General features: G+C 40.5%; 2 protein-coding genes across 3 annotated transcripts; both read left to right on the plus strand.

Annotated features, from left to right (window-relative positions):
• Window positions 1-2,273: 2,273 nt before the first annotated feature.
• Window positions 2,274-5,667, plus strand: LOC308409819 (protocadherin 8; the record flags this gene model as incomplete). The annotated part of the gene is made up of 3 exons (XM_080902818.1): window positions 2,274-4,754; window positions 4,861-5,059; window positions 5,354-5,667. Exons 1-3 carry the CDS (start codon window positions 2,289-2,291, stop codon window positions 5,665-5,667), a joined length of 2,979 nt encoding a protein of 992 aa, XP_080758944.1. The 5' UTR covers window positions 2,274-2,288.
• A 1,961-nt stretch (window positions 5,668-7,628) lies between these two features.
• cnmd (chondromodulin) lies at window positions 7,629-12,134 on the plus strand. Of its 2 annotated transcripts, XM_080903147.1 has the most exons (8): window positions 7,629-7,755; window positions 7,917-8,060; window positions 8,625-8,765; window positions 8,883-8,996; window positions 9,129-9,282; window positions 9,694-9,884; window positions 10,448-10,644; window positions 11,854-12,134. In XM_080903147.1, coding segments are annotated over exons 1-8 (1,002 nt in total). In that variant the 5' UTR covers window positions 7,629-7,695; the 3' UTR covers window positions 11,855-12,134. The 2 variants fall into 2 exon arrangements, with proteins under 2 accessions (XP_080759273.1, XP_080759272.1); XM_080903146.1 differs by lacking the exon at window positions 11,854-12,134 and having other exon boundaries at window positions 10,448-10,812.
• The last annotated feature ends 6,710 nt before the right edge of the window (window positions 12,135-18,844 follow it).

Raw genomic sequence — 18,844 nt, forward strand, 5'->3', positions numbered from 1 at the left:
ATGCTATAGCAATAAAATTTCCATTAAGTAGAACTAAGGAGCTGCAGCCTGTGCCATGAAGAGCCACAAACCTAAATTGCACAGAAAGTACTGTCTACAGTTAACTCTGTCTTTGTGTTATTAGAGGGAAAGAAATGAATTTCAAACGATTATAGAAGCAGTAAAAAAAAAAGAAGAAGAAAATTGAAGCCCTATCTAAATTGTTTTCTCTGCTTTGTTTATGACTTTGTGGTTATGTCCACTAAAATGTTGTGTACCAGCTGAAAATGACAGCCACTCTTCTAAAAGCATCCAACTGGAAGCACATGAGGCTGAAATGCTTTAGTTGCAATTTTAAGGAACATCTGCAGAGGTAATGTGACGCAAGTACCTGAATGTAGCTGCTGGCTGCCTGCAGGGGAGACAAATGGAAAAATAAATATTCCCTCCAAAATTATTTTTTCATAGATGCAGACATCAGAAGTATTAACATTATGCTTTGTTGTTCAGCACTTACTTAAGTTTTAATATTTTATATAATCTCACTAATCACAAAAATAAATGATAATAGCTAGCTAACTAGATGCAGAATAGATGCTCATCTGGGCCGTTGCTGCTTTTAGCATAGTGTAAAGTAAAAATAGGTCTGTATAACTAAACAGTGTTCCCATACCAAACAACTTAACAGTTATGTTTGCCATTATTGCTTCTAATATTGTGTGGGATTACTGTAATGTTCAGTTTCGACAAATCCCTGAAAGCACTGGCAAAAATTCAACTCCGAGCCATGACAGAGCCTCCACTATGTTTTACAGATAGCAGTAGAAACTCATTATTGTATCTCTTTTCTGACCTCCTCTGTACATATTGATGATGTTTCAAACCAAGACTTTCAAACTTGAATCCATCACTCAATAAAACTTGTTAACACTGATTTTCAGCCCAGTTGTTGTATAATTTGGCATATCTAAAGATTTTCTCTCTGGTTCCATTGCTTTAAAATGGCTTGTTGACAGCTGCCTTTCCACTGAGAACATTTCTGATGAGCTTTCAGGGAACAATAGATGGATCAACTAAAGGGGCAGATGCATCTCTCAAGTATTATGTCAGGTTTTTTAAGGACATGACTTTAGATATTGCTCATCTCTGTAGATATTTTTAGATGCGATGCAGATATGCTTTTATTTCCCATTTGTCCAGTTTCCTCTGTTTTTTTTTTATACACAGTGCACACCATGTTGATATATGCCCAAGATATGCCGCGTTTTGACCTAGCAGATCCTTGGGAGTCACCTTGTTGGTGCAAAAATAAAATTTTATCCCTGTCAAACGGTGCTATCTTTGGCATTTTTGTAGATCCAATTAAAGAAATTGGAACAAATGATGTGTTTTTCTGCTAGCAACAAAGTGCCTGTAGATACAATTTAAAATGCTTTTGTTTGGTTTTTTTTGCTAAGATGTCTTTCTGAAGCAACAGAAAGAAGACTAAAGACCCCTAAAATGTATACTGGTATCTTTTTATTGATTGATTTGACAAATTTGAGGGGTGCAGGCGGTTGTATATTCCTCTTTTCTTATTTTCCCTTATACAAGTAAGATATAAGAAAAAGATATTTCAGCTCCTGCCACACCAAGAGATCAATATAGCGCCACCCTTTACTCAGAGGGGAGACGTAGACAATTTAATGCGGATTTGTTTCTAGATAATTAAACTGTTCTCGTGTTAACTGAGCCCCGAAGAAAAACCTTGCTCAGTTCACCAAAAACAATTGAGCTGGTCTTGTGAGTGTATGCAGACATTTGTGTAAGAGCGCGCACACTTGCACATATCTGCTCGCGCACAGGCACGCTCAACAGAAATACACTAGACATCAAAAGAAAAAGAAATAGGCTTTCGCTGAATAAAACCATCACTCGGTAATGGCTGTAATAAGACGATAAACAGGAACTATCTTCAAGGACTACCATATCTCTCTGCCCTTATTTCTGTTTTGCAACTTCCTTCAGTGTGCACTCTGAAGAAGAAAAAAAGAAAAGGCTCAGAGCTTTTTTTTTTTTTTTCCTTTTTCATAAGGGGGTATTTTTAATTCTAAAGCGAGGGATTGGTCACACTTCGTCTCATTAGCATCAGCAGCTGTATAAACCCCGCCACTGCAGAATTTTGAGCTGTTGAAGGCGAGGCAACAAGCGTATCTGACTGGCTGCGCGCAAGGAGCAAGCAACTTTCACTTTCAGCACACTTCAGTTCATAAAAGCGGGAGCTGTATGGAGAGCTCGCTCCAGAGGTGAACTGCTCTCTCCTGCACACAATGAGGCTGCTTACCGAGAGGAAGATTACTACGAAGATGATAGGGGGCAAATTTAAAACTTATTGGCACCGGTGGATTTTAATATTCTCAATCCATCAATTTTTATTTGCCTCGTGGGTTCGGTCCGAGGGAAATACTATCAGATATCAGACCAATGAGGAGAACGCACCAGGTACGGTCATCGGAAACCTTGCCAAGGACATGTCCTTGAGTCTGTCTCATTCCTCCAAGAGCAATTTCAGGATGATGAAACAATTCAACGATTCATTCATCAGGGTGAGAGAAAGCGACGGGGAACTCACTGTCGGAGAACGAGTTGACAGGGAGAGAATCTGCAGACATTCTCTACAGTGTCTGATTACTTTTGACGTGGTTAATTTCTCAAAAGATCGCTACAAATTGATTCACGTTGAGGTGGAAATAAAGGACATCAATGACAACTCTCCGGAGTTTCCAAGCAAGGAGTCTATAGTGGAAATCTCAGAGAATGCAGCTGTTGGGTCCCGCATCCCTTTAGACCCGGCTGTGGACGCTGATGTCGGGTCAAACTACATCCAAAGCTATCAAATTTCCGTAAACAGTCATTTTACCATTGATGTGCTCCTGAGAGCGGATGGGGTTAAATATGCGGAATTGGTACTAATGAAAGAGCTAGACAGGGAGACTCAATCATCATACACTGTAGAGCTGGTCGCCACAGACGGAGGAAATCCATACCGATCGGGGTCAACAAAGATAACTATAAAAGTGACCGACTTTAATGACAACAGTCCAGTTTTCGACCAAAATAGTTTCTCAGTCAGTTTGCCAGAGGACGCGCCTGTCGGCACTGTTATACTGGACTTAAACGCAGTTGATGCTGATGAGGGCTTAAACGGAGAGGTCGTTTACGGGTTCGGAAAACAGGTTTCTCATGAGATCCGACAACTTTTCCAAGTGGATAACAAATCAGGTCGCCTCACTCTCAGGGGCCCCGTGGATTTTGAGGACAAAAGCACCTATGAGCTAGACGTGCAGGCGACTGATCTGGGACCCAACCCCACCCCCTCCGTGTGCAAAATCATAATTCACGTCACCGACGTTAATGACAATGCCCCAGAAATCAGCATCACCCCTATGACCTCCATTACAACTGGCATTGCATACATCAGCGAGGCGGCAGACAAGGACAGTCTGGTGGCGCTCATCAGCACCATGGACAGAGACTCTGGAGTTAACAGCCAAGTCTACTGCACGTTATACGGCCACGACCATTTCAAACTCCGACAGGCGTACGAGGACAGCTACATGATAGTTACAGCAGCAGCCCTAGACAGAGAGCGGATTAGTGAGTATAACTTGACAGTCATGGCTGAGGATTTCGGGTCACCCCCACTGAGAAAAATCACTAAGTACACCATAAGACTCACGGACGAGAATGACAACGCCCCTCACTTCGCTAAAGCTGTCTATGAAGTTTCAGTGGTAGAAAACAACGCTCCGGGTGCTTACATCACCACAGTTGAGGCCACCGACGCGGATCTGGGCAACAATGGGAAAATTACTTACAGGCTTGTGGAGAGCGTTATCATGGGATCCCCAGTGAACACATTTGTGTCTCTTAACTCAGTGTCTGGCTCTATATATGCACTCAGAAGCTTTAATTACGAAGTTATGAAACAGCTAGATGTACACATTCAAGCAAGTGATGGGGGGTCACCACAGCTTCAGAGCAGAGCTGTCATCAGATTAAAAATAGTTGATCAGAATGACAACCAGCCTTCTATCATAGAGCCCCCCCTTTACAAAGGATCTGCTGAAGTTTTCCTGCCTAAAGATGCACCTGCAGGTTATGTGGTAACCCAGATAAAGGCAACAGATGCTGATGAAGGCATAAATGCACAGCTGTCCTATAAAATCACCGAGGGGGGACACCTGGGTTTCTCTATCAACAAAGACACAGGCAAGGTGCATGTGAGTCGACAGCTGACGTATGATATCGCAGACAATGTCAAAGTCACAGTGTCAGTCGCTGACAATGGATCCCCCGCACTTACCTCCACAGCTACAATACGTTTCAGTTTCGTAGAAGGTGCTCTACCAAGTTTACCTTCCTCAGCTCAAAATGGCAATGAGGAGCCCTTTGAATGGGACATGTCCGTAGCCATAATCATTGTCCTGGCAGGCAGTTGCTCTGTTCTCCTGGTGGCTATCATTCTCATCACAACCATTTGCAGCCGCCGGAAAAAGGAGACAGGGGATGGGGGAAGTGATGATAAAGAAGAAATTCCAAATGTGGAGAAAGTTGAAAGTGGACACATTGATTCATTAAATCAAAACCACAAAGGCAAAGTGTTTGATGCCCATCCATTTCCAGAGAATCCTCCATTGGCCAGCAGCAACACAATGGAGACAGGCTGCGAGGATGGCAGACAGACAGCAGGGATGTTTGATTCAAACAACAGGGTTATGGAGGGTAAATTAAAGGTATGTCCATTTAAAAGGTAATCTAATTTGTTTTCTTGTTTTGTTTTCTTTTGTTTTCTTTGTATTTAGACTCAAAATCTCCATGAATGTGTTTAAATCTCTGCAGGGATATTCTACACTACCAGGATATGGGAAAGAAACTGTCAGGCCGATAACAATATGGAAGGGCAATTCATTCACAACAATCTCAGCAAGAGATCCCCACATCAGCGGCAAGGACAGTGGAAAAGGAGACAGTGACTTCAATGACAGCGATTCTGATATAAGTGGAGATGTGCACAAAAAAGAGTCACCCCCAACGAACAGTAAGTGAAACATATATCTAGAGAGAAAATAAGTCAAATAACAGCATATGAGAGCAGTTTCTTGAGGTACAAAGAAAAAAAAGGAGATTATGTGGTTTATAACTGGATATAATAAAAACATAACCTCTCTACCACTTCACTGGTAACATTTTGACTGATTTAACTGTACACTGGATGCATTGTGACGAATCATTTGGACTTGAGCTGAGATCTTTCATTTATTAAACACACTCAACTAGGTGAGCCAGCAATTGTATTCATATCACATCCTGACAGCACCACTGTTTTTCACAGGTCTCTGGGCATGTACGAATGAGTGCAAAGTGCTGGGACACTCAGACCGATGCTGGAGCCCTTCAGCTACAAGACCAAACACGAGCCTGGCCTGCGGTCCCCATCTGTCAACATTTTCCAAGACAGCTTCACTTCCCAGGGACACCAGAAGGGAAAACTACTACCCACCTCACATGCCCAAAACCAGCGGTCTTCAGAGTGTGTATGAAAAAGTTCAACACCAGGAATTTGATTACATTCTTGTTGGTCCACCGACACCAGCGAGAATACAGGAAATAGACGAAATTTCCATCCCAGAGTATACAAAAACTTAAGAAAGCTTAAATGACAGATCAAACAGTCACTAAGGGAGATTTTTTTTTTTCCTCTGTGCTGTCTCTATACTGTATAATACTTCTTAATCTTAATAGACTCTATGTTGGATTGTTGCAGTGTTTTGTAGTAAGTCATGTGTCTTTTGACTCATATAAGACTGTTCATTGTATCATGTGTAATATGCAAGATTTTTTAAATTATTAATAATATATTTTTCATAATGATTCAATGTAAAAAGGAATTTTATTATGAATTTTTAAAAGCATGTGTTAATATTTAAGGGGCATGACCTGTGGACATTTAGGCTGAGAAGGGCCTTTCTGCTGTGGAAAACAATCAACGTGAAAGATTACCATGTTTGTGGTAGATTTTATCACATTGTTGCACAAATAAACAGTTTCAATTTAATAAAGAGAAGTTGTTTTTTGTTTTGTTTTTTTTTGTTCAGTACTATTAAAAAAATCCTGGGCTTGTAGGGCCTAGCTGTAATCTTACAGGCAGAGTACAACCTTTTGTCCTATTCACAAAGCATACAGAATAACCTCAATTAGCCAACTGAATGCATTTAATTTCCCTTAAAGGCTTATAGGCTGCAATAAATAAAATGAGGTTCTCCAACCATCACAGCAAAATTGATGACAAGCACAAGCCAATGTCACTGTCTTGTCATTGTACACAATATACTTACTGTGCTGCCTCAATTAGCATGCAAATAATGCATTGCCAGTCAAATGTACTTACAGTCACTCGGGGAATTAAAAAAGCAACACCCCCATTATTCAGGTTGTTTTTTTAAAAATAAAAGTGTTATATAACAAACAATATTTGTTTTTGTGTAGATATTGTCAACTATTGTAAAGAACACAGTGATTTATCATTGTTTCTAAAGTAATAAGAGTATTTTTTCTATTCCGTGAGCGCATTATTTTAATGGTCAAATATTCCTCTCACCTTTTGTGATTGCCCCTCAGCTTATGTGGTTTTAAAACTGTGATTTTATCTTTTTCTAAGAAACAGCAGCACTTTACATTTAAATCTCTTTTCATGCAATTTTCTTTAAGCTGTGATAAAGACTACATCACCGCAAAATGTCCTTTCTCCTCTAGTCAGATGAAACAATTCATAATTCAGCAAAGGTTCTGTCTATGTGTGTGCGTGCATGAATGTGTACATTACTTCCAGTCTGTGTGCTCTTGTATCATCTCGTAATATAAAGACTTACAAAGAGCATGAAAGCTTCTCTATCCAAGTTTTACTAGAATTATAGTGCATTACTTTAATCTGGAATCTCTAACAGCCAAGCAAATGCAGAAAATCGGCAGCAAACACATACAAGAACACAGAACGGTGAGAAAAGGGGAGAAATTAAAGCTAAGACATTGTTCGGATATAAATTTCATCATTTCCATCCTGGGTGGTCTCTTCCAAAATGGCAATATGTCAGTGAATCGTTTGATGATTATAATATATTCATAGCATCTAAAAATAATTCTGCTATTTAGGAAGCAATAAATCATCAATGTGTTCTTGTTATGGCCAGTGTAATCACCAGATTTCAACTCAAATGAGCACACAAAGGAATTCTGATGCAACTGTGGTGTCACACAGTGTACCAACACCCGACTGAGTGACTTTAAGGCATTTTTCCCTCCTTTAATCTGTCCCTCATCTGTAGCTGTCGTGACAGGTTATATATTCTTTTCCAAACAATCACTGACTCAAAGGTCACATAACATCCCTTTGACCAACAATTGCATCCCTGTCCATAAAACACGGCACCAGTCCGTCTGTCGTGAACTCAGAGCTGCTTAAGCCTTGTTTTAGCTTGATACCACAGGGTGGCCACCTTGCTTTGAGCAATATGGAAATACAGGTAACATTCAGATGAAGAATTTTGCTCAAGTGAAGTAAATTAACTCTACGTCATTCACACCTAAGGGCTAGAAAAAACTCTTCTGGTGGACAAACCTATTCTCGGAGGAGAAGCAAGCAGAGAACGGTTCATACAAGACACAATAAGAGAGATTATGGAAAAAGTGCAAAATACAACTTGTGGATCTTGGTGTTTTGAGCACTGCAGGCCTCCGGTAAGGAAACCTTATTAGCTTTTTATTAGAAATAGAACTGACATCTGTGACATTTTAATAAAGCTGTCGACTAAGGAAAACCTAAAGCTTTCCAGGGATGTTTCTCTTGTCCTGGCTCAGTGTGTGTGTCACTTCTTACTTTGCTTACTCTGAACTTTCAGGGACAAAGCACCTGCAGCACACCAACCTCTGCTACACTCAGCCGTCCCCTGAGATTTGGAGCCGTGGTTGTCATTGTTGGTGCAGTTTTAATGTTGTGTGCATCCGTGGCTACTCTCTATCTGCAGAAGGGGAGCGATAAAAATGTAAGCGTTGAAAAAAAGGTAGTTATTGCATTGCCCCTTCAATAACAAATATCTGTGAGTGAATGTGACAGGGATGCTTTTGGTGAGGAGCACGTCGCGAGTACTTTTCAGAATCCTTTAATGATGGAAATTTAAATGGGCATGGTTGTTTTCAGCTCTGTGATATGTATATTAATCTCTTGGAAGCGCCGTCAACAACCATCACAATTCGGACTGTAAAAATGCATCTTTAATTTTGTTTGCAACACATAGAAACTACATAAATTGATCCTGGAATTCATTTCCATCTTATAAGAAATAGTGTAATGTTTATTTGTGTACTAATGAGCTCACCTGTAGGGCAAACATCCCCATCAAGGTCTGTAACAGCATCTCCTGTGGTGCTTTACTCAAATTCTCAGTGTGGTAAAACTACAGAGGATTTTGTGACTGATGACTGTGCTGGGGAATAACACAAGCAACGTGAAGCTTGTTTTCTATCTCTCTTCTCTAGTGTTCGCTACTGTGTCATTTACATAACTCGACTAATCAGTCATTTTAACATCCCACTTTGAATGCTGCCAGGTTTATAATGTTCATTACAGTATGAACATCAACGGGGAGGTGAGGGAGGGCTCCATGGAAATTGATTCTGACAACAATCTTGAGAGATTTAAAACCGGGAGTGGAGCTGAGGAAGCTGTGGAAATTCATGACTTTCAAATTGTGAGTAAGTTTGTCCTTGTTCTCGCTTCCCAAGGTAGCTCAGCTGAGACCTTCTGTGTGCTTAGCAAAGTCGCAAAGCCTTGAGTGTAAACATGGCATCTCTGTGATTTGGTGCAGGGAGTGACTGGAATCCGCTTCTTTGGAGGAGACAAGTGCTATATAAAATCCCAAATCAAAGCCAAACTTCCTCCCATGGGAGCTCACGACAAAGAGATGGTGATGTTTGACCTGGTACGTGCAAACTACTTGATACAGACCGTTGTATATTGAAAAGAAAAAAAAGGAGAGAGATTACAGCTTAAATTTCTTTTTCCTTCTAAGTAATTCAAGGACATTGTCTGTCTTTTTTTCGCCCTCTGTCAGACAGATGAATTAATGCCAGTGAGCTTTGATGAGAAGTTCCTTATTTGGGTTGCAGCAGAGCAGCCGCTGAAGGACACCAGGTTTCTGAGCAAGAAAATTCTGGATCTTTGTGGGGAGCTTCCCATTTACTGGCTCAGACCGACATATCTAAAAGGTTTCCTTCTGTTCTGTTTAGTTGCTGTACACAGCATCATAATCTAGGAAGACTGGCCTTCGATCAATCTGCATGTTGCTCATTGCTTATTAAAACCTTAGTTATGTTTGCCCTGCTTATCTGCTGACACACTTGTAAAATTTACAGTCTTGTCTTAGAAGTTGGAAAAGCACTCGAACATCTTGAACATACACCACATTCAGAGCCCAACACCAAAAAAAGACTCGCAGAGTCTTGTATTAAAAAAGAATGATCTTGAAATATGCAAGACTGCTTGATATCACTGCTGCTAATTTAATTATTCAAGACATCTGAGACAGCTCCAGCTATGTAGGATTGAGCTCTGAGGACATGTATGGCTTCCTGTGTATGTTGACCCAATACTCTTGCCTCTTGCGACTGCTCTAACAGATGGGGAGAGGAAAAAGAGAGACACGCATCGAGCCAAGCGGCAGTTTAACATGGAGGAGGTTGAGGCAGCTGCCGAGGAGGGGGACCTGGTGAGTCACGCAGAGAATGACACCTCCAGAGTTGTGGAAGAAGAGGAGGAGGGGGCGCAGTCAGCTGTGGGGTCAGCAGACAACCCCGAAAACCCCTATCAAGTGAGTCTCTTCATCCACAGTGCTGTTTATGGTAAACAAGTCTCAAGAGTTGGTGAATTTTTGATCAAGAAGCTTATATAGAGCCTTGAAGCAACCCTTTAAGGCTCATTATGAATTTACGTCACTCTGTTTTGTCAACACTTTAATAGAGGACTACATCAGGACTCTGAAGATGGCAGCCTTGTTAAATGTATTTTCACACTGATAGAAGTTCAAGGCGTGGAAATGTGTTTAAGTGGTTCCTGTATTTCTGCTGGCTGTAGGAGGTACATACTTACTGCTGCTGTTGTTAAGGTGTCATACTGGCAGCTGTAATTACAGGTCACTTGGGTAATATCTGCCGTTCCAACTTGATGAACTTATGAACTGAAGTGAAAACTCCCACCGGTTATAAAAATTCATGCTGCCTTCAAGAACTGCAGTCACATACTTGAGAGGATGAGAAGTTCTTCAAAACATTTGAATTGCAAATGAATATTAAAAATATATATATATATATATTTTTTTTTTTTTTCTTAAACACGATTGCTATTAAAAATCAACATTGGTTCCTTTAAATGCAGCGCAGCAGAGGGGCCGGAGAGGAAAGCGCCCTGACCTTTGACACCATGTTAGACCACCAGGGGATCTGCTGCTCCGAATGCCAACGCAGCTACACTCACTGCCAGAAAGTGTGTGAGCCTCTGCGGGGCTACTGGCCTTGGCCTTACAACTACAGAGGGTGCCAGGTAGCTTGTCGAGTCATCATGCCTTGTCGCTGGTGGGTGGCACGCATTTTTGGAGTTGTGTAAAAGAACACACAACATATGTGAGCAAATGTGTGTGCACATGTGTGCTTTGCAGCTCAGCTTCTTTTTCAGATCTGCACACAAATATCAGATTTCTCTTTTTATTAGCATCTACCAGAAAGCTATGCCTGCTAGCGTGATATGCACTTTGAAACCTGGAGGTTCCCTCCAGGTTTCAAAGTGTTTCAATGTGACCATTTTTATTGTAGCATATATACCATCACCAGCCACTTTATTAGGTACACCTTACTAGTACATGGTTGACCCTTCTTTTGCCCTCAGAGGTGCCTTAATTCTTCATGGCATAGATTCCTAAAATATTTTTGGTCATATTGACATGACAACATCATACAGTTTGTGCAGATTTGTTGGCTGCACATCCGTGATCCCTTCTGTTACACCACATCCCAAAGTTGCTCTATTGCATTGAGATTTGGTAACTGTGGAGACCATTTGAGTAAACGTACTGTTCAGTTAAAAAAAAAAAAGAAAACATATTGAGATGATTTTAACCTTGCGACATTGGGTGTTATACTATTGGAAGCAGCTATTAAAAGATAAAGAAAGATAAAGATAAAGAGATTGGCATTTAAAGACCAGGTAGGCTCTGGTCTTTAATTGATCAGTTAAGCTCATTTGATACTACAGGGCCCAAAGTGTGTGAAAAAAACATCCCCCACACCATTACATCACCAGCAGCAACAGCCTGAACCATTGATTCAAGGCAATATAGATCCATGCTTTCATGTGTGCTTACACCTGACCCTATGATCCGAATGTATCAGCAGAAACAAAGACTCAGGTTGTGCATTTTCACCCAGAGAATTGATGCTCACTGGACATTTTCGCTTTAAAAAAAAAAATCCCTTCTCTGTAAATCCTAAAGATGATTGTGTAGGAAATTCCCAGTAGATCAACAGTTCCAGCCAACCTGTAACCAGCAACCATACCACATTCAAAGTCACTGCTCAGTTTAAACTTCATCAGGTCATCTTGACCATTGTTGCCATACTATTGGCTGATTAGAAATTTTCTTTAGCACAAAGCAGCTGAATGCATGTACCTAAGTGGCCAATGATCGTATACTATACATGACAAGTTTTTCATCTTGATAGGAATGCTACATTTTTTTTTAGATACAATTATTCGGAAATGCATACATGTAATGTTCTTATTTGCAGATGCGGATTCAGAAATCAGTGCATTCATTTTTGTATCGTGTCATGGCCAGGCTTAATGCACTGTACTGTGTTTAATGGAAGGCACTGGACTGAATCCAAAGGCTCAGCAGATCATATACCTTTTCTGACAGGCTTCAATAAATTCTAATTACAGTATATGCTGGCTTTGATGTAGATGCTTTTTGTGTCACATGTTGTTACCATGGTTCCACTGCATGTTTTCCTGATAAAACTGAAGTGACAGCAATGGTTGCCATAACTTCCATTCACAGCTCAGAATCAGTTTGAGGGCAATACAATTTGTGCACACTGACGTCTGCATTGATGTGAACTAATGTGAGATGAGTGTCATGGCAATGATGGAAAATGTTTCCATAAAAGTGACATTTTTTCTTTATTAAATATTTTTTTTCTATGAAAAAAGGCAGAATGCAAAGCTTCCAGAAAACATGATCACAGAAACTGTTTTTTTAGTACCTCTTTCTGGGACTTGTGGTGTAGTATCCTATTCCGAATACCTCAAAAATCAAAAGAAATGAGATTAGTATCTCTAAAGCCATATGCCCACTTTCTAAATAATTGAGAGGAGCCATGTTGTGATCAAGACGATTTCACAGAGGTTGATCCAGGCACATCAAATTACAACAGATGTGAAATTACACCATATCTGCCACTAAAGCTGCATTGAAACTCAGAAGCGGTGTGCGGAAACAACACAAAGAGATGCTTGTCTTTTTGCTTGGAGATTTTTTTCCTTCTTTTTGGTTTTCATGGGGGTAGAGGTGCTTATCACATCTGCAGTACTGATAAGACGGCCTCTGTGCTTCCGTAGGCAATATAATATTAATCCCTCTCCCACGTCTACAGATACACTTAAAGGAAGGTGACAAGCATGACATATCCAGGACCTCCTGATGGCTCGTGCTCTGGAGTGCAGCCGCTAAAAGAGCCCCAAGTACCCTCAAGTGATGTAAATTTGCAGGGGGAGTCCAATTTCCATCACAGTGCTGTCACTGCCATGGTCATTAAACTAAATCATCCCGCTGTGTGTCACACAGCTCCCATTTTAAAGTCCCCTCAATAATGGAGTTATACTTGGACTGCAGATTGCTGCACAACAGTAATGTCTGACCTGACGGCAGCTGTAAGACTATCCTGCACATTATTTCATCCTTCGAAATCACAGGCAGACAGCACATACGGGTGTAAAAGACACCTTGAAATTATTAATCAAAGGAGGAACCTTTTTGTGTACTGTTTCCACCTGCTATAGTTCAATGCAGCAATAGATAATACGTATAGGCTTTCTACAGACAGAGGTACAGCAGGCGATGTGCATGGTATTTTTGTCATTTTCCACTGGTTTCACTCAGAATGTGTTGATACTGTAGCTCAATAAAAAGCTAGACAAATAGAAATGACAACCAAAGAAAACACACACACACATATATATATATATATATATATACATATATATGTATGTATCACACACACACACACACATATATATATATATATATTACAAGCAACAACTCAAAATGGCATTTAAACTGAGAAAAATACATAGCTCAGAACAACAGCAGTTTTGTTATCCTCAGGCCCTGTTTCTAAAGAACTTGTTTCCTTTTGCCATTCCTCTCCTAAGAAGAGAAATGTACCCCTGTTGTGAAGAAAAGACGAATGTGTTGGAGATCACTTCAGTGTGCGAGACAGTGGTGCCTTTTTGTTTGTCTCCCCTCTGGAGCCAAGCTTACCCTGGGAGCCCTGCAGGCCAGGGAACAAACAGAGCTTTGTGAGCACTGACCCACTGTGCCCAGCAGCCAGACTGCAAACCTCCACTCCTGTGCTAATAGGAAACCACAGAGATGAGGAGTCGGTAGCTGACGAGGGAGGGGAGCTTTCTCGCGTCCACCTGCGCTTTCATCATTGCCCATCAAAACAAGTATAGGCAGGTGGGGTGCTGTGGTGCGCTGGTGATCACCGAATCAAAAGCTTTTTTTCTCCAACATCCTCTTGGCACCAAAATTGAACTGAAAAAAAAAATCACTTTGGGAAACCCAGCTAGTAATTTAGTTTGCTGCATGGATTTGTACTAATCAAGCCCGTGCGCTCACTAGAGCCCCCTATAAATATGTCAATAGCCTGTCATAAATTGCCAGTTGTTACCCAAGAGGCATTAGAAGTGTGAACAGGAGTGTGAAGTGAACCACTCTAGTCAACGTGTCCTACATTTGATTGCATGTTTTTTCATTACATGCAGACACGAATGAAATAAACAGTAGTGACAGCCCATTTTGCACCTTAACCAGAACACAGAAACCCTTTTAGGCTGGCTCATTATGTTTTTTCTCCAAGAAGGCACCGCAATACATTTATAGATGCTGGCGTTGTGAAAAACCTGTAACCCACAGTTTTGCACCAGGCTCCAAACATTTGTCTTTTCTTTTTTCCTGAATGGTCAGATATACACGGCTGGATGAAGTGGGGGTTGGGGTGTCCTGGTACAAGGCTTAAATGCTTTTTAATCCCATGGTTGAGTGACCACTTGCAGTTCTGCCCAGTAGGTCTCTCTGAAGTTTCCTTGCCATTGGCTACACTGTCTGCTTGCCTCTCTCCCTCTCTTTCAAGACACTCTCCTATGCAACTCCCGAATGGCTATTAATTAAATGCCTGCTAATATTGTCTAAAGAAGTCTGTCTTGCTTATTTCAGTAAGTTAATGTCTGTAAATAATGTCTGCAGACTTGCCTGCATTCCACAAATTGCTTTCTATGTAATGAAACATTACGGCAATTCTCCTGGGTCACTCGAGTACTCTGCACACATTGCAGGGATTTTCTTTTTTTCTGTGTATTGCACTTGGTTGCATGGTGTCCCTGTTACACTCAAATAGAAAACCTGTAGTGTGCTGTAGGTCTAAATTGGACACAGTGCTGGAGTTTGCACCAATGGTTTCGTGGGGACACGCTGTATATATGTGACAGTTAGTGCGGTGGTGGAGGCATCCAACCTGCAGTGGATGTTTCTCACAAGAGGTGGGCAGGTATCATTAAATCACAGCAGGCACGGGCTCCCTGAGAGGATCCTGTATAATCAACAATATAAATTAAACCACCTCACCCATATCACATTTTTTACCTTGTCAGTAAATTTTAATTTGAAATGCCATGCCAATGTAATAAATATTAAAAAGATTCTCAATTGAAATATGCCGTTTGTCTCAACTTCAGTCACCGTAGGATGTACCCCAGAACATTCACATTCTCTGGTGGGGTGCTTAAAAAGAGCTATAGATAGCTCAAAGCAGAATCAAATCAAGACTTCACATCTACAAACCACAAAAAAAAAGAAAAAGAAAAAAAAGCTCCTCCACAAAGCAATGTCAAGAGGCTTTCCACATGAAAGCAGAAGTTGTCTAAAGAGTTGCAGGAAGTACTGACAAAGTTTATGAAGAAAAAAGTAAATGTGTTTCTAATCCTCAGCAGCACGTGCAACAATGAAGAAGCCTGAGCACTTAGATATGCCACCCCGGGGGCAGGCTCTATACTTAAGGCTTACAACAGCCTCATTATCTCCCTCAACTCACATCAGATCCTAGCAGCAGTTTGTCACAGGCAGGCTCCTCTCTGCCAGTAGGCATCAGACCAATCCTCCTGCAACACTACTGTACATAATTGCCATATGGACAGCATTTTGAGCCAGACTGAAGACTAAAAAGCCCTCCAGGCAGATTCCCCAGATAACTAAATGAATATTTTATCTCATTTCCATCTAATTTGCACCACATTATTATACAGAACTGAAATTTTTAATTAATTGATAGAACAGATCAAACACAGGTTTACACTTTGATTTTCGGGAGCTGTTATTTTGATAATTTTTCCCATGCCAAGCTCTTTTAATCTCTCGGAATTTCAGCATCTCTATATAGAAACATTATAATCAAACATACAGCAAATTAATAACTGTCAGCACACATGAAATGCCTGTCTTGGTTGCGTGAGCAGTTCCAGTGAGAAGTCCTTTTACCTGCCACCCCACTGATTAATTAATTTCACACTGTTTAATTAAATTCACAGTCTGGGGAGTCTGGGAAGCACTGTGGGGAGCCATATTTGAGCCGTGTGTGCACAGAGATTACTAAAGAAGGTCTGAGACTCGTGCTCTCCGGTTGATGTTGACACTGACGTCACCCTCCTCTGGATACCGGAGTCTGATTGTGTCAGTGTCATCTGGCAGTTGTGAGCGTTTACTGCTGGGAAATGATAGTAATGGCCCATTTGTTAATTATCTGCTGGCGTTTACATTAACAAAAGAGAGTTGAGCATTTGACAGCTTTGGACACAAATTAGCATTTGACAGGAGCATCTGATTGAGTGTGCTACTGCATATATGCAAACCTCATCGCCCTAAAGTTAGCTACCAGTACAAATAATGATGAATTATAATGGCAAATCCATTGCTATAGAAAGGTATGTGGAATTGAGGGGGTCATAAAACATAAAGTAAGAAGAAACAGGAGACCCAGACAGGAGTGATTTAAAAATGTGGGCCATAGATCAAAAACTGTACAAATTGGCTTCAGTATAAATGAGCATATTGAACTCCTGTGTCCTGTCCAATGCTGTTGCATCCAACAGTCAAAGCCTCAGAGACACGGTCTCTCTTATGTCAGAACAGAAAGAGATGCATGAAAAGCGTGGGCTGAAAAGCGTGTACGTTACTTTCTCTGTTCTCTTGAAGCATATTTTTGGCATCTCTAATCACAAACAAACACATTTTGAGTCAGATGGTTCTAATAAAGTGCAATTTAAAAATGAGGTGATCTTCAAAGATTACAAGAAATAAGTCTAAATAAGCATTTTTCTGATGCTCTATGTTTTTGCACATAGACAACAGAAAATATTATAGAAGTTAATCGGCTTTAAAATCGAAACCTGATTCTAATTTTTGATTGATTTATTCTAGTATTCATAGTTATTTGATTAGACACATAATGATGACAGCCTGCTGGTTTGAATGTATGTGATGTATTAAGAAATATTAAAGGAACACACTGTTAAAAAAATATTTTTATTTTATTATTTTTATATTATTTAAGTTCTGTGTGTAAGGATGTCAAACCTTTATGTTTTAACTTTTATATTGTGCTAATGGATTTTTAAAAAGAAGTACTTTCCCGACTTACATGGCTTTTTCTGACAGCCTGTAGACTGATTTCCTCAGACGGATAAAGAAAAAGTAAATAGAGAAAAAATAGTCAGACGGCATTTTGCTCGGAATAAACGTTAGGGAGCAGTTGTTCTACAGTGCACAGATCTGGCTTCGGTTAGCTGGCAATAAAAATTAGCACAAACAGGAGGATGCTGACCTCAGTTAATTGGTACCAGTGCCAATGTAATTAAGTTTTCAGAATTTTAAACAGAAATTTTAGAGTAAATGCCGAAACTTTTCATTTGTCTCTTGCCTGACTACAAAACAAACACAAAGCTTTAAACTGCAGGCTTTCACAAAAGTGTAAATATATAAGATACTCGATGATCAACATTAAACTCAGTTTTGAGCCATTGTGGTGTGGACAGGTGACCTCTGGTGGTGTCTCGTATTGTCTGAAATCAGGGCATTGGCAACTTATCCTTTGGGTCCTTTGGGTAGCTGCTCCATTCACATTCCAAGGATGCTTAAAAGGACTGTGATCTGGGGACTTTTGAGACCAGTTCAGTGGATTAATTGGTAAGTATGCAACAAAGTTCAGGTGAGTGACACATATCAAAGTAAGGGCCGTATGAATGTCTTGTCACTGTCCAAGAATGGTCAGGGTTGTTGTCCTTTGTTGCTCTCTCTCTCTCTCTCTCTCTCCCTCTCTCTCTCTCGTCACGCTCTTTCCTCTTCTCTCAGGTGGAGGGGGGCAGAGTAAACTCTGGGCTCCTGCTGGCAGTGCCTACTGGTTTCCTGCTCTTCAGCCAATGTGCTTGCTTCTTATCTGATCATCACTCAACAGTATTTAAGGACCACCTCAGGATTTGATTCTTTGCCAGACTATCATTGTTTGATTGTTAAAATCAGGCTTTCTGATGTCCAGGTTCCACCCCATCCACCCATCTTTATTTATAGAGCACTTTAAAACAACCACAGCTGACACAAAGTACTGTACATTGAAACTAAATAATAAAAACACATAGGATATAAATAATAAACAAATAGAAAAAGTCAAATAATTAAAAGGAAAACTGAGAGAAAAAACTAAAAGTTGCCTGAGCTAACATCATCATGCTGACTAAAGAGCTCTCCCCCTGTGGAAAATACTTACCTGATATTCTGGACTTGTCCGCTCCTGCACAAAGGAATTGTGGAATTACTCACCTGCCTCTCAACCCTCCACCAACACCTGCCTCCTGGCCGGTCACTTCCCTCACTGCCTCTTTGCTTAGAATACTCAAGTAAGAATCCAATTCAGTTCAAACATTAAAGGCTTCAGAACTTACCAGCAACACGGATTAACCTCCTTCGTCTTTCTGACAGAAGTCACTTCCTGTGTGGAGAACCATAATCCCCCAGCTGCAAGTCTTTGTTGTTATATTTGAATTCCTGTCAAATAAACCTTTTAAACTGCACACTGAGAGTTTGGGGTCTTGCTTCAGTCCACAATAATTGCTATCACCATTGGTTCTGACATGCAAGGACACACGGTTTTCAAGCAGAGCTTTGCATTATAACAACAGAATTTAAAAAAACAATAATTAAAACAGATGCAGCTTCCAGTGGTTAACCCCAGTGATAAGTGGAGGTAAAAATATTGGTGGGGGCGCAGTTGGGTCAGACAGGACAATGTAAAGCATCTTACAGATAAGGGGAAAAAAACACAAATCTGACACCAATAGTAATATTTCTTAAACCGTTGCTATAAAAAAAAACCTTTAAAAACACAAATCTTAAATAAACATGAACACTTCAACACAAGCAGCACTCGAAATTGCCATCCTAGCTAGCTA

Source organism: Rhamphochromis sp. 'chilingali' (assembly GCF_963969265.1).
Source record: "Rhamphochromis sp. 'chilingali' genome assembly, chromosome: 14".
NCBI lineage: Eukaryota > Metazoa > Chordata > Actinopteri > Cichliformes > Cichlidae > Rhamphochromis > Rhamphochromis sp. 'chilingali'.